This window comes from Adiantum capillus-veneris, chromosome 6, assembly GCF_014529385.1.
Source record: "Adiantum capillus-veneris isolate H3 chromosome 6, ASM1452938v2, whole genome shotgun sequence".
Classification (NCBI taxonomy): Eukaryota; Viridiplantae; Streptophyta; class Polypodiopsida; order Polypodiales; family Pteridaceae; genus Adiantum; species Adiantum capillus-veneris.
In genome coordinates this window covers 94,001,095-94,017,540 of record NC_140936.1, presented here as the reverse complement: position 1 = coordinate 94,017,540, position 16,446 = coordinate 94,001,095, and the positions used below count along the sequence as shown (strand labels likewise).

Genomic DNA, 16,446 nt, shown 5'->3' with positions numbered 1-16,446 from the left:
GTGGAATATACTGAGTATGGGCGACACCTGATAGACATGGGCACCGCACATGGATTGGCCATCTTGAATGGCCTACAGAGATTTTCTGCTGCGGGAGGTTTTACATGCTTCCCACACAGACATGGAGCCAGCACAGTGGACTATGTCATGGCACAGCCGAATCTCATCTCTAGTATCCAGGATCTCAGAGTTGGGCCCAGACCGGTTGGGGTGGCAGTGGATCATGCTCTGGTGTCGATGACCATCTCCTTCCAGTTCAATGTAGCACACAAGCCACGGGTAGTAGCCCCTCCTCGCTACACCTTCACACGGGAGACGGATTCTGTATACATAGACGGGATCTACAGACGCCTATGCACCGAGGACCCGGGGCGATCTCTGGAGGAGCTAACTACTATACTGACACAGACATTACATGATGCAGCAGCAGAGGCATACCCACACACCAAGCTTGAGCAGAGACGCCGATCAGGGAGCATGCCTCCGAACAACTAGTACGATGAGGAGTGCCACCAGACTAGAGCTAGACTTCAGAGGGAGGTACTTTTGGGGGACGTCACTCACAGACAGTCACAGATTGACTTACGACGCCTGGTGCGGCGGAAGAAGAGGGCCTTTTTGGCTCGACTCGAGCAGGATCTATACCAGCTATTCTTGAGTCAGGACTCGCGTGAGGCGTGGCGGCTCTTTCATGAGCAGTCCCGCCCCCCCCTGCTATTTCCTCCACAGAGACTTGGGGTCAGTACGCATCATCTTTGTACATAGTACCTGGACAGCCGCCCCTTCCCAACCCCCCCGATCCCTGCCCACACACGTGCTTTTTTCACCGCTGAGATGGTGAAGAAAGCCATTGACAGGATGAGGACTGGGAGAGCATATGATCATGATGGCTTAGTCGCTGAGCATTTCATGCATGCCAAAGACCTAGCAGATCTTCTAGCAGTTATGTTTAACCGTGCCATGTGTGAGGGCCTACCGGACACTTGGAGCCTATCTACGATTGTACCTATCTTCAAGTCAGGAGACCCATGGAGCCTGGGAATTATCGCACTATCATGATTGGACACACACTGGCACGGTTGTATGCATCCATTCTTGAGCAACAGCTGAGTAGATGGGCAAAGAGGGAAGGAATGCATGCAGCTAGGCAGGCAGGGTTCAGGAGAGGCTTCTCTACTCTTGACCATATCTTGACACTCAGGGCCATCATCGAGGAGGGCAGATCTCATGGGAGTCGGATCTATTGTAGCTTTGTGGACTTCCACAAAGCTTTTGACATAGTACCCAGAGTTAGATTGATGCACAGATTATAGGAAATGGGAGTCACACAAAGCTCATTTGGGGGATCATGGCATTGTACAGATCAGTAGTAGGGCATGTACGCACCCCTGAGGAACTTTCTACACCGGTTCACTCCACTATTGGGGTGAAGCAGGGCTGCCCGCTCTCTCCTACTCTTTTCGGTATGTATGTGGATGAGGTTTCTGACTACATTGAGAGCGATGGTGATAGAGGTGCATAGTTGGCAGGGACATGGATTTCACTTTTGTTATATGTTGATGATATAGTGTTGATCTCCGAATCTCCAGAGGGAATGCAACGTCAATTGGATGCTTTGCATAGGTTTGCCCACGAAAGTGGTTTGTCTGTCAACCTTGGTAAAACCAAGGTTATGGTGTTTAATACCACCCCATAGTGGATCAAGAGGTCAGCACCTACATTCACATACGGCCGGGAGAATGTGGAGTACACAGATGCTTACACTTACCTTGGAGTGGTTTTTAGCGGACCTGCATTCTCACTCAGAAGAGCAGCAGAGACCAGACTGACTAGAGCCCACGCAGCATTGGGTAGATTGGAGAAGATGTGTTCGCAGGTTCAGTTTCACGAGCCCCGGATGAAGCTCTGGCTCTTTGACACTTTGGTGGCTTCAGCATTGCTCTATGGAGCTGAGATATGGGGACCTTCATTGGATCACCACGCGAGGCCGGGTCGCACAGATGGATGGGGGAACATGGAGAAACCTCTCGTCTCTATGATCTCGCGGCTCATTAGAGCCAAGGCATCAGTACCACGGGCCATTATCCGAGCAGAGCTAGCGGCCCCCCCACTAGTGGTTGAGGCGCTCACCAGATCAATCTCCTTCATAAACCGCACATGGGAACTTCCTAGAGATAGATATGCTCGCATTGCACTTGAGTCCTCTCAACAGTTAGCCATGCAAGGAGATACAACATGTTGGTATGGGGAGATGGCATCATGGTTTCAGGCGCATGGGTTCAGCATAGACAAGCTTCCACCATTCCAATCTCATTGGATGCACCATCTCTCACTCTTACACAGTCAGAGATCACCAAGCTCATCCGTCAAGACCTGACCCAGCTAGACACCAGGAGTACATGGATACAGCCAATACAGGAATTGGGCACGAAGATGGCTTTCTACAGAGACCATCTTCTCCAGCTTACGGAGGATGATTTTGTGACGAGACCCACATACATGGACACCCACTTGTCTCATGGGATACGATGTGCTATTGGCCAGTTACGCACATCTTCTCACCAGTTGCGGATTGAGACTGAGAGATACAGCGGAGTACCAGTAGAGGCCAGGACATGCCCCCTGTGTGACATGGAGCCTGAGACAGAGTTGCATTATACATGCCGCTGCCCCGTCTACTATGAGATACGAGGCCGCTTCCATTGCTTGTTCAGAGAGGGTTTTGGACCACTCTCAAGAGTCATGGGATACGAGGATCAGAGATGCCTGGGTTTGTTCTTGCTCGAGCTACGCACACACAGAGATAGCCTGATGAGTGGCGAGGCTAGACACAGAGATATCCAGTCTCAAAGACGGATCACAAACTTCTTCAGAGCAGACACAGGACAGCCGCAAGAGCCACTCCCACAGCAGAGCTCCCCCTTGTCTCACACTTAGAGGCATAGTGATTGACCGAGCGATTGAACTGGGGAAATCCAGGCACCCACGACTGCGGAGGACTACACAGGATCGACGGAGGCTACTTCAAAAGATTCGGAGCACTCTGGCCAGGCATGCACGACGCCCGGTCAGACTACTAACCATGGAGGAGATTGAGGAGATCCGCCAACGACCGATGCTAGATCTCCTGTGATTCAGCTATCCCAGCAAGCCGCCCATTTTTGCTTAGTTCACATCAACCAGTCTAGGATCCCATAGTATATATCTTTGTTTTGTATTGTTGTTATTTTGTTATTCTGACTTTGTATCAGATCCACCACCTTGTAACTTTCTGGTCTCATAGGTCACTTTGGCCTTTTGAAGACGTTAATATAACATTTCATTTCATTTCATTTCTCTCTCTCTCTCTCTCTCTCTCTCTCTCTCTCTCTCTCTCTCTCTCTCTCTCTCTCTTTGTAACTTTGTAATTTCCGTACTCAGACATGGTATCAGGTTCACCAATTGTGACTTTTTGGTATCATAGGTCATTTTGGCCTTTTTTGAAGACGTTAATATAACATTTCATTTCATTTCATCTCTCTCTCTCTCTCCCCAGCCGATATTCTACAGCGAAATCGATGTAATACATCTTCCGGAAAGCACTTGATGCCGGACACTCTTGGACATTGATGTTCATATACTAGGATTGTACTACCCACTCTTTCACCGTCACAAACTTTATAGTGCTACATAGCTCTGAGTTGTTTAGATCCATGACAGTAGCCATTTAGTCTTTATTATTTTATTTCATTTCGTTTTCTCTTCTACGTTGACATTTATTAGATTCGTCAAGATTGTATCAGTTTGGTCTAATAGGTCATTTTGGACTTTTAAAGACTCTCTCTCTCTCTCTCTCTCTCTCTCTCTCTCTCTCTCCCCCCCCCCCCCCCCCCCCCCCCCCCCCCCCCCCCCCCTTGGTCATGATACATGGAGGTTTATTTTGAACACTTTGGTCTGGACACGATTGAAATAGGCCACTGTGTAGCATACTATAAGGTATGTGGCCGCTTTCACTACCCCTTTAGCAAGGGTTTTGGGCCTCTATCTAGAGGTATGAGATACCATGATTAGAGATGTCTAGGCCTCTATCTACTAGAGATTCAATGATATTCGAGTAGGGTTATTGAGAGAGATGTTCACGCACAGAGAGACAGATTACAATGTTCTTCCATCCAGAGATTTGAGCAGAGACGAGACCAGCCAAAGAGCAAGGAAACATGACATATCATTAGTAAAGGTATATTGAGTGATCGAACAGCAAAGCTAGGGAGATCTAGGAGGTCAAGGATGAGGGGATGCTCCCACCAATGGAGGAGGTTGCAACAGAGGATCAGATCTATGTTGGTGAGACATGGAAGACACCCTGTGTAGACTCTCACCATGGAGGATATTGACACTATCACCAACGATGACTAATGGGAGCCATCTCCAAATTTTGATATATCCACCATTTTGTATCTATTCTTTGAGATGCACACCTACTTTTTGTATATGTACCACTTAGGCTCTTGATACCCAGCTTTCACAGCACTAGTGGTGTTTCGATTTAGTTAGCTTCTTACTTTTTATTAAGACCTAGGATTAGATTCACCCTGATGTAACTCTGTCATAGGTTATTTTGGCTTTTGGAAGACCTTAATATAACATTTCATTTAATAAATCTCTCTCTCTCTCTCTCGCTTGCTCTCTTTCTATCACACTCAAGTGTGGTAGATTGGTTATGCCATTTCTCTCTTCAATAATAGGTCTTGAGTTCAACTCTCCTCGTCGGATAGATCTTTTAGGTCTCTTGGGATCGTTTCCTACGACATTAAAATGCTCTTCTTCTTCTCATAAGCAATTCCAAACATCGAGCGAGATTTTTCGAGCTAACCCAAGTTCCAACAAACTTGAACAAGATTAGACAACAATGGAAAAAATCATGGGGTTAACAGAAAAAGGGAGGGCTTAACATAGGGTCTAATTGTCTCTAATAAAACTCTTAAGAAAGTATATAATGAATAAGGAAGTGTACACACGTGGACGGGTGGTCGGACGTCCGGGCAAAGGCGCGCAACGCCTTACTCCAACAATTGTGAACTCCTTCATTCCTATTGAAAGGCAAGTTCTGACAGACAGTTGTAGAAATAAGATTCTCATTCGGCATTCCGTGGTCACAACCATACAATTTCACCATACTGCATTGTTCTTGCACTCCACCTTCCTCGCATGTGACAAGTACATTCCCCTCCTCATGGATCACCATCACTTCCTCTATAATGAGTGCCTCCATCCGCTCAGGAACTACCCTCACCTGTGGTTGTAGTGCCTTCCCCATCATGCAATATGAAAGACAGGCTTCTAGTGTTGTGATCTTGGTAGTACCTTCAAATTCATCTGTTGGCGGCCTTTGCCGTTGCCTTTGAACTTCTAGCCCTAGATTGGTATCAAAATTCCATGGTCTGTAACAGGTCTTGGAAATGATCTAGTTCCTCACAAGCCATGTGTACCTTTTCATAGGCAAGACTAGTCATCAGATCATGTGGTGCTTCTAACCGTTCTTCATCTAATTGGGAAATGCTCACCTCCAACAACATCAGCTCTTGAGGATGGGGCTTCAGGTCATTCTGAAGTCGCTGCCCCGAAGCAGAATCTAAAAAAAACAGTGCAAAGTTCTGACAGACAACTGTAGAAATAAGATTCTCATTCGGCATTCCGTGGTCACAACCATACAACTTCTCCATACTGCATTGTTCTTGCACTCCCCCTTCCTCATTTGTTCTTGCACTCCCCCTTCCTCACATGTGACAAGTACATTCCCCTCCTCATGGATCACCATCACTTTCTCTATAATGAGTGCCTCCATCCGCTCGGGAGCTACCCTCACCTGTGGTTGTAGTGCCTCCCCCATCATGCAATATGAAAGACAGGCTTCTAGCGTTGTGATCTTGGTAGTGCCTTCAAATTCATCTGTTGGTGGCCTTTGCTGCTGCCTTTCAACTTCCAGCCCTAGATTGGTATCAGAATCCATAGTCTGTAGCAGGTCTTGGAAATGATCTAGTTCCTCACAAGCCATGTGTACCTTTCCCTAGGCAAGACTAGTCATCAGATCATGTGGTTCTTCTAACCGTTCTTCATCTAATTGGGAAATGCTCACCTCCAACAACATCAGCTCCTGAGGATGGGGCTTCAGGTCATTCCGAAGTCGCTGCCTCGAAGTAGAATCTGAAAAAATAGCGCATAAAGTTTTTGATGACTTAAGAAATTCCGCTTGAAGCTGCATGTCGTCATCCAATCGGTTTTGAACTTGCATCTGCATATCCACCAAAGTTTGAAGAACCAGATATGGACAGTCCTCAGCATCGAAAACGTTGTGACCCCTCTTCTGACAACCACAAATTTTATGTGATTGAATATTTTGGAGTAAGGTTTGCTGCCACCATTCTTTGAGAACTTCCAGAATTGCTCATACACCTTCATACGAGCAAACAAAGTGACCAAGAAGTATACTTTTGTTGAGCAATGGTCAATGGTACTTTTGAGTGTTATCTGGAGCGACAAAGTTGACGGTTCCTAGACTACAAAATCAGTCCATTTCTGAACAAACTCGTCATCAATGTTCATCCCTATTATTTCTGCGTTCGGCACAGTGTCGCTCTTCTCTGCCCTGTGATACCCATTCAACCGAGAGCATCCCTCGTAGCATGTCCGAAGTTAAGTCCAATATCAAAGCCTTGCTCTTGACTCCCCAGGAAGGATTTCGATTTGATCCTGATCCTCCATGAATCTCCTCGTGAACCTCTTTCCACAGTCGACTCTTCTGGGCGGCACGGTTCAATTCCAACTATCTCCGAACCCCAATTGGGAGATAGATTCTCTATCAAGATTTATTCATCTCACCACCGTGATTGCCAAAATGGAATGAACTGGTCACTTCTGCCAGCTATTCCAAGTTGGAGAGTTACACTTAGTCAGACAAGATCAGACAAATAGACTTCAGATGGCTTACGATCAAAGTGAACTAGAAATAGAAACAAGAGACAAAAGACAAGAGACTGGAATTGGAATTGGAATATATTTAGATACTGAATTTATATAACTGGAATTAGAAACAGCCAGGAGAGCTAGATAATGCTTAGAGCAAATGCCAAATGAATACAAAGAATGACACTAGACTCCGGAAACAACAACCTCAATAGTAACCCGCAAAATGAGTAATGGGCCCTTTTATAAGTACTCGACCGTTGACTGTGTGCACGCTACACAGTTACTGCAGTGTGTCTAGTAATTACAATTCCTATCGACTAAGCTAGAACCCAACTAGAGAGACGGACAGACTTCAGATGGCATACGATCAGAGTGAACCGGAAATAGAAGACAAGAGACTGGAACTGGAATTGGAATATACTTAGATATTGAATTTATATAAATGCAATTAGATACAACTAGGAGAGCTAGATAATGCTCAGAGCAAATGCCAAATGAGTACAAAGAATGATAGTAGACTCCGGAAACTACAACTTCAACAATAACCCGCAAAATGAGTAATTGACCCTATTTATAATTACTTGGTTGGGCCTCTGACTGACTATGTGTTATATAGTTACAACGGTAATTGTGTTCGGTAATTACCAATTCTTATCGACCATGCTGGAACCCGACTAGAGTTTGTTTCCACTATCTACAGCCTGAGATATATGACTATGAGGATACGGGGATGCAAGCTAGAAGAGGTGGAGAAAACTCACACATCAAAGGACTTAGGGCCAGACAAAGGCCACCATGGGAATCACCTACTAGAGCTGGGATCATGCCACCATCTTGTTCTTTATAACGAGATGACATAGGGTAAGTGTACCAATAAGGAGGCATGCATGAATGGCCAAGTGTATGAGGCCCATTAGTAAGCATTCCTTGTGCCAATAAAAGTGAAAAATCGTAAAAGGTGATTGGTTGAGAGCTTATCTTTTTGTGACCTTCTTTTGGAACAAAAGTGCCCCTTTAGAGTCATTTTTCAAAGTTTTGAAATACTAGCACAAATTTCTAAAAAAATATCAATATTGGTCTTGAAAAATGCGCCTTGAAAAGACAAATCCATATATATGTGCACATCTCATATTTGCATTGAATAGCAAAATCCCCCCCAAAATTGCCTCTTTTTTGTTAGGTGCACATTTACTGGCACCTTTACCCTAGTAGCCAAGGACGTACAGAGACAAAAGGCATTGTGGTGGATTATCTTGTGGAGTCATTAGAGGCCTCATAGCTAGTTGTCCTCTATTCTATCACGCCCCATCAATGCTGATCATATATACTTGGCATTCCGACTAGCTGGCACCCAAGTGACGTTCTACCATCTACTTCACACATGATATGGATGACATATACACTAACAAAGTACATGATGCAATTCTACTCATGAATCCATTGCCACCCGTAGATGTTATCACCACACATCTAACCTCATTGCTACATATAGCAGCAATGCAGAGCTTCCACCATGGAGCCCATTTTAAGGACCCAACTTAATCTCGGACTATGACCCAAAACAGATGGTATGAATGTAGATCCGTATATACAAAGAGCCTTGGGGGCTATCATAGAGAGGGGTGCTAGGGGAGAGAGAGAGAGAGAGAGAGAGAGAGAGAGAGAGAGAGAGAGAGAGATGGACTTTTCCAAAACCTAAAACCACTTGGTATACCATCAGATCCGAATCATGACATGAGGCATTTATGCACTATATGAACGGGTATTTGGGAGAGTTTGATGCCCTAGAGGTATGTCAGAGACCAATGCTAGGGCTATTGGTGTTAAGCAAGGATGGCTACTCTCTCCCACACTATTTAGATTATACATATACGAGGTAATTGAATTCAGTACATGTGTTGGTTGTGACAAAGTCGACTTGGTAGGTACCCCAATCCATATTATGTAATATGATGATGATATTATATTGGTTTCTAAGTCTCTAGGAGGTCTACAATAGCCCCTACATGCATAAGATGACATTTGTACACACAGAGGCCTCACAATGAACCTTGGAAAGACCAAGGTCATGATCTTTCGCACCTCAAGACAAGGCAAGAGCATGGCTACATTCAATTTTGCAAGAGATCACATGGAGTTGGTCACTTCATATGTACACCTTGGAGTCACTTTTTTGCCATCACCACATGATTCGCTATGGGATTAACAACTAGGGCTGGATTGACATAGGAATATGCCGCCTTGGCTATGCTAGAGAGAGAGTGCCACCAAGCACCCTTTCAAGAGCTTCGAACAAAGGTATGGCATTTTGACACTCTAGTCTTGCCAGCAATGATGTACGGAGCTATGGTGTGGGCACCATGCCTAGCCACATATTCATGGACACAAATAAAGCGACCACAAGTACTCATGATGGCGCATAGTATCACAACAAGCCCTCTATACCTTATGATATTATTTGAGCCAAGTTTGTTGCAACATCCATGAAGGTGGAAGTCATATTTCAGACCAAGTGACTTTAGTAGATAGAATCAAGGAGAGATATCACATGATCGTTTATTAATTAGGGCTTTTAAGGTTTCCAGACAGCTGGCAGAGGTAGGGGACAAAAGATCTTGGTATGCCCAAGTCACACAATGGTGACACTGTTGTTGAGGAGGCTCTTATTGTGCAGTTGTGTCTTAAAACATTTTCAATTAGAGGTAATCATGTATGATTTGTCCATGCTCTTCTTGTCTCCTACACTTCCACTGACCCTTTGTCACCTTCTTAGTCCATGATGCGGAAGTGTAGAGCTTAGAGAGAATGCATGAGAGAGAGTTGCTAAACCAACCAACTAGGCAATGAAGTAATGATCAATTACTATGGGGGCTTAGGATGCACTTCTATACTAGGGTGCAATTATTTATTAGCCTCGGGCCTTAAGTACCCCCTCACAAATTGCCCTACCCAGAATCATGTCAAATAAATAAAAATAAATACCTATAGACAATTGATTAACTAAGAACAAATTGGGTTATTCACTTGAGATGCTTTAACACCCTGAACATGCTCGTGCCAACCTCTTTGGCGAGAGAACACCTGTTGACCAAAACAACTCTTACCACTCATGCAAGACTCTAGCTTATTTAATAGCTAACTTTAATAATCACAAGTTCACATGTATGCACATTTTTTATGTAGAAGACAAAAGTTCTTAAAACAAGAGTAGCTCCAACCCATGGGACCCCTAAACTCTTGATTGGCTCTACTTCGTGGTCAAGAAAGTTTGTTGACATTGGTCAAGTTGAACGCATACATTAAAGGTCCACATGCTATGTTAAGGTGTAAAAACAACTACTAAGCAAGACTATATTAGGAGATAACTTTTTCTAATGCCACTATAAGTATAATTAAAGGAAAATTCAAAATTAAGATGAGAAAACATGCAAGGCATAAGCCTTTGGAGAACCATACATAGAGATATGTCCAATAATGGGTGAAACAAGATTAGAAGCTAGGTTTGAAAGTCCACTTCAAAATTTTGAATACCATGTAGATACCAGTGGTCTTTATAGACACAAGGCGCGACACTTCATCATATAGGGCCGTCCATAGTTGTAGCATTCTAAGATAAACAGTTAGAGTGTCGACTGACATTGTCGCATGGGCCTGTTTAGTTCTGTATGGTTGCTTTGTTCTTAGCAATTTGTCTTGTAGAGCTCGTACTACTGGTTAGATTTGTAGTGTATAGATTCCTTTAGTACTTGCTTTTCATCTTCTCTAAGTGATTCTTTCAAATCGCCAAAACCCCTTTTTGTTCTTCATCTAGAGATCATGGTGATTGGAAGCTATTGCTTTCAAGAATCGGGCCAGTCTAGAGATCATATAAACTGGAATCACAAATGATGAGCTATCAGTACATTTAAACTAATGGAGCTCGCCACAAGCATCGCCTTGAATGATTCATTACTCTTCTATATCATTCCAATTACTGGACTCAAGAGTACATGTTTAGTAAAACAACACAAGCTGCAGGATCTGTCGGATCCAAATCATAGCACCACTTTCCCGCTCGAGCTCCACGCTCTATATCACCATGTGTTTTACACGCACCTAGCAAACATAACCATAACATCGGAAAATAAGCAAACGGTATGCTTTCAATGAAAGCCTCAGCTTCTTCAAGATGTCCAGCCCGACCAAGAAGATCGACCATACACACATAATGATCCCTTATATAGATGACCCCATGGCACAAAGGTATGGAAGCAAAAACATACCTACCAAACTCAACAAGCCCAGCATGACTGCATGCCATTAATATGCAAAGGCACGTAATTTCGTCTACCTGTTTTCCTTCGCACTTCATTTCATTAAAGAGTAGTAAAGTGTCCAAGTAATTCCCAACAGAGGCACAAGCTCCAAGCATGATATTCCATGTCAAGGTGTTCCTGATGGGTAGTCTATCAAAAACTCTTCTCGAGTCAACTAGGCAACCACATTTTCCATGCAAGTTCACGATATTGTTTCCTACTACTACATTCTCTTCTAGTGCTTTTTCAATAATCGCACTATAAATGATGCGTCCCTCGTCTATTGCAGCCAACCCAGCACACACATCCAAGATGCAGATAAATGTCACCTCGTCCGGACAAAAGCCTCTAAAATACATTTGATAGAACAGAGAAAGAGCCCTTTCATGCTCTTGATTCTCAGCCAGCACACCAATCATAACCGTCCAAGGAATGGCATCGTAAAATGACATATTACAAAAGATGCTGTTTGCATCAAACAAACTTCCCCCTTTGCCATACATATTAACAAGAGCAGTTTCTATAACTGGATTTTTTCCAAGGTCCATGTGCACTACTGCCGAGTGCATCTCCCTCCCTTCCTCAAGGGTTGACAAGCTAGCACATGCATCCAGGGCACAAACATACGAGATTACATCAGGCCTCATACCTTTCTGTAGCATCAAGTGGAAGAGATCTAAAGCCTCCTCGCCCTGCTCGTTGTGCGAAAATGAAGCCATCATTGCTGTCAAGGCAATGGCGTCTGGACAAGGGATTCTTTTGAACACATTGAATGCGTCTAATGTGGTACCGCACTTGTCGTACATATTAATCAAGGCAGTCCCAACCATCGGATCACCCTTACTTCCCACGCTGATACTCAAAACGTGAACAATCTTTCCAATATCAAGGGACCTTAGGGCCATGCACGCGTCAATAACACACACAAATGTGAACTTATCTGGCAAGACACCTTCAAGCTGCATCTGCAGAAAGTAAAACAAAGCATCTTGGCAATACTTGATCGGTCGAGAAGATGCTGCAATCATGGCATTCCACGACACAACATTTCGATGAGGCATCCTCCCAAAGACAACTCTAGTATCATCCAAGCAACCATGTTGGCTAACCAGCTTTATGAGTGTATTCCAAGAGCATACATCAGGATGAGGGATCCTTTCAAAGAGAGCCCGCACATCTGCTAAGCTTGCATGCCGGCCATACGCATGGAGCAACAAATTCCATGAGAAAACATTAGGGGAGGGCAACCGGTCAAATACATGTTGGGCATCGTGTAAGCTGCCGCAGGCACCATACATGCCAATAAGACAATTTGCAAGGAGGATGTGATGCTCATAGCTAGATGTGATGATGTGCGCATGCAAAAGTTTCCCAGCAGAGAGCGATTTATGCTTCCCGTGAAGCCTTAGCAGAGAAACTAGTGATGCAGGTTCTTCAGGGAGGTTTGAGCAGAGCTGGGAGGAGCCATTTGTACCGTCCTTGGAAAAATCGAGCTTTCCTTCTCGTTGAGTGCCTTTTAGGAGTGAAGATGGGGCAGAAGTAGATGCAGAAACTCGCAGGCGTTTCGCTGGAGCCCACGGTAGGTAAGCAGCCATCGCCCACGGCAACCTCCATCTCGCAGAGGCACCACGAATCGCACCTCCGGGTCACGACAGCGAAGATGAGAAGTAGACTTCAGATCTCTATCCGACGAGTCTTGAACTCAAATCGTGTGACTAGGTACCCAATATGTCTGAACGATTTTGATTTTATTCCCAATCGAGGAGAATCAGTATAGATCCTTTTAAATAGGCAAGGAAATGGAGGGGGGCCGGCATTGGCAAGGTGGCAAGGTGGTGGGCGGCTAAAAGCTTCCTCGTTGCTTCTGGACCGTGGTTCTCTCTCTTTTTGGAAGCTTTTTGCAAGGGCAGCGGTGGTGTGGGCGTCTCTCTCTCTCTCTCTCTCTCTCTCTCTCTCTCTCTCTCAAGTCGAGCGCATGCTAGGAAAGAGGTGGTGCAGCTCTGTGTAAGCGCTTGATTGTTAAAGGATTTCCTCTCTCTTTTGTCATGAGCAATTTGTAGGAGCCCTTTCTGTCGCTCTCATGAGAGCTTTAAAAGGTAGCAGATGCACGCGCATCCTCGCAGGCGTGGAGTTAGCCAGGTTGCCTCGTGCAGGAGGTCCATCAACGTGCATGTTGGGATCGCAGAGAGTAGAGGTGGCCGATAGTAGGGGAGCGAGGTGGCCTTGGGAGATGGTATCACTCTTTGCATGAAGCTCATCTCAACAGTAGGTGCCTTGGTGTATTTCTTCCATTAGGGGCATTGAATACGTGTAGCCGACAAGCGTGAAGCTCAAGTAGGACATCAGTCTAGACAAGGGGGGCTCTCTCTTTGCAGCCAGTTGTTGCAGGCGTAAGTGAGAGCTGAGGCACCGCTGCAAGTTATGCAGTTGGGCATGAGAGAGAGGGCGGCGAGAGGTCGAACGTGTGGTGTTGACATGGAAAGGGGGAGGGGCAAAAGAGTATATTCGAGGGGTATCAACCTAGAAATCAGATTCTTTTTTAGTGAGCAGAGAGAGAGAGAGAGAGAGAGTGGAAAAACATAATTTCCCATGAAATACAACCTCTACTACGCACCATGAATCGAGGCTAACCTCAAAGAATTACCTTCCAATCTCTATAAGCTTACCCTAGAAGCATAGTGTTCGAATATTCATCGACCCCATGGAACACCTTCAACCAATTTGCAGACAAACTAGATGTCTCATGACATCCTTCACTTATAAAGTTAGTTGTGTAAGTGCTAGAGCGTGTTGATTTTTTGGAATTAAGGTAGAATCGAATGTAAAAGGCAAGGAGAATACAAGGGCCCCAAAGGAAAGGAATGCCTCGCATTCCTTACAAGGGGAGGGAAAAGACATTCACCCATATACCATATACAATCATAGATTAATTGTTATCAGCTGAATTTCTTAGACAAAGTGTAAGGTCCCTCGGAATGGGCATGTGCTTCTCTGCCAAACCTATACTTATATAGCCTTGCTCATTGCTTCCTTACTCGAGACTTGCTTAGGACTCTTGTCCTCATACTACTCCCCGCTTGGAGAATAGTTTTTGCCCCTGAAAACAAAAGTGAAAATTTGTGTTTTAATCACACTATTGTTCTCACAAGTGGAACCTTTTTCGGGTTTGTCTTTCAACTTGGAAAAAACATCATAAAAACATAGTCTCCACGCTCGTAGTAGCAGAACACTTCATATGCGGAATATCTTGATGCACTTGTTAAAAATAACAATAGGTAAAGATTACCAAAATGTGACGAATAACAAGTGCCATAGAAAGGATTTCTTCCCTTGTAGTCGTGGGATCTCTATAATCCAATCTCGCTTTCAAGATCCCATGACTACAAAACTAACTTTGTAATTATGCTTACCTTTGTCATAAATATTTAACCACCTGTCACATGATAATTTCACATTGGTAAGACCAAAAGGCATTACCAGGTATTCATACAACTTAAAGCGTGTAGGAAACGTGGTTTTGTATATGTCATTAGGTTCAATCCTTATTTGATGATAGCCATTTTTAAGGTGAACAACATTTTCAAGCGAGCAATTTCTAGTGAACGTTTTTTTGGGTACTTTTGGCAAGTTTTTTTAACAACATAGAGAGAGAGAGAGAGAGAGAGAGAGAGAGAGAGAGAGAGAGAGAGAGCCTCATAATAGAGCTTTTTTTTTTGTCGAAATATTATTACAACCAAAAAGTCCCTGCATGTTCTACTATATTGTTAGAACATTTTTTTCATTGTCGAAACATTATTACAGCCAAAAATTCCATGTTCTCATTCCTTATCGCTAGCTCTAAACCATTTTTTTGCATCCACCTTACTACTACTCTATGTTTTGGGCATCCTCCGATGTGGTTACCTCTTGTGAGGTTTTGAGAGTACTCGTGGCTAGTGTCATTTCAAGTGGCAAAAGGAAAACTTCCATAGTAGTTGGACCCAAGTGTCAAGACTTCTTTTCAAAAACACATTGTGGTGGGACTTTATATAACCCATGCTCTCGCAAAAGCAAAAAACACCGAAGTTGCGAGAGCCACCACATCATTTATGTTTAAAGGGTATGTTCTTAACTCATGTTCTTAACTTGCGGTTGCATGAAATGCAAACATCTCTTTATCTTATCACCTAAAATAGTAGCCTTCGTGTGGTCAACATGAGGTGGCTTGTGTCGAAAACTACATTGAAGATTGACCACATACTCTATCAAAGGATCTTTTCTATTAACTAATATGAAATGTTACAAAAAGATTACACTAAGAAAGAGAGATCGTGCTATACTAAATTGAATTGTAGACTTTATGAAGAGCTTTATGAGTACATGGTTTTGAAGCACATTGTATCAAGTGACTTGTGGCTTTCACAAAATTATTGGCTTTACCAAAATAAACTTTCAAAACAATTACAATTTTTCAATTGCACATAAAAGCTAAGAAAAGGATAGCATTGCCAATTAAACAAACCCTTCATAAATAACTCAATCATAAGAAAACACTTATTTTAACACTCGATTGGTTACGGGACACTTTTATGTCATGAGACATTTTTATGTCCAGATAGTCGATGATTTTCTTGAATTATTTTAAGAGTTACAAAATGAGTTTTTTGAGTGTTGTATATCCACAAATTTTTCACATGAGTTGCAAAAAACTTGGCATTTTTTTGGGCCATCAATTCCACGATTAGCCTTATTCTTGAAATGTTTCTCAACCAATTGTGCCCAAAAAAAATGTGATGTTTTTGGCAATTTTTCAAGTCTTAACTTTTTGCAACTATACAACCCTAAAAGTCATCCAGGTGAGGTTTAGATTACTACATGACTAATTATAGTAGTTCTCAACCTAATTTCATGCTTTTAAGGAGAAGAAAAGGCTCGCTTTGAAAGTTACACTCTATTTATGAAAAATTATCGACTTCGTTTTTTGGGCAAAATATACCCTTTCATGATTTTTTTAGTCATTTGAATCAAATTCAATTTTATTTTTTTTGATTATGCACGTGGATTCCATAACATATAACTCTTCTTCCAAAAGTTTTAAGGCACCTAATACCCCATATAGATAACAATACAATCATGGTTGAGTTTTTTTGGTTTGACTTGATTCAAAGTCATTTTGAGTTAAAATCAATAGGTTCCTTTCCATTCCTATTTTGATAGGAAAATCATG

General features: G+C 43.3%; 1 protein-coding gene across 1 annotated transcript; it reads right to left on the bottom strand.

Moving 5' to 3' along the window:
* Nucleotides 1-10,442: 10,442 nt before the first annotated feature.
* On the bottom strand, nucleotides 10,443-12,962 carry LOC147455908 (pentatricopeptide repeat-containing protein At2g13600-like). Its single transcript, XM_086514532.1, has one exon. The coding sequence runs from the start codon at nucleotides 12,833-12,835 to the stop codon at nucleotides 10,925-10,927; it is 1,911 nt and encodes a 636-aa protein (XP_086370658.1). The 5' UTR covers nucleotides 12,836-12,962; the 3' UTR covers nucleotides 10,443-10,924.
* Between the last annotated feature and the right edge of the window lie 3,484 nt (nucleotides 12,963-16,446).

What these genes read in the sequence shown, in the direction of transcription:
- LOC147455908 (XM_086514532.1), bottom strand. Translation starts at nt 12,835, where the DNA reads ATGGCTGCTTACCTACCGTGGGCTCCAGCGAAACGCCTGCGAGTTTCT.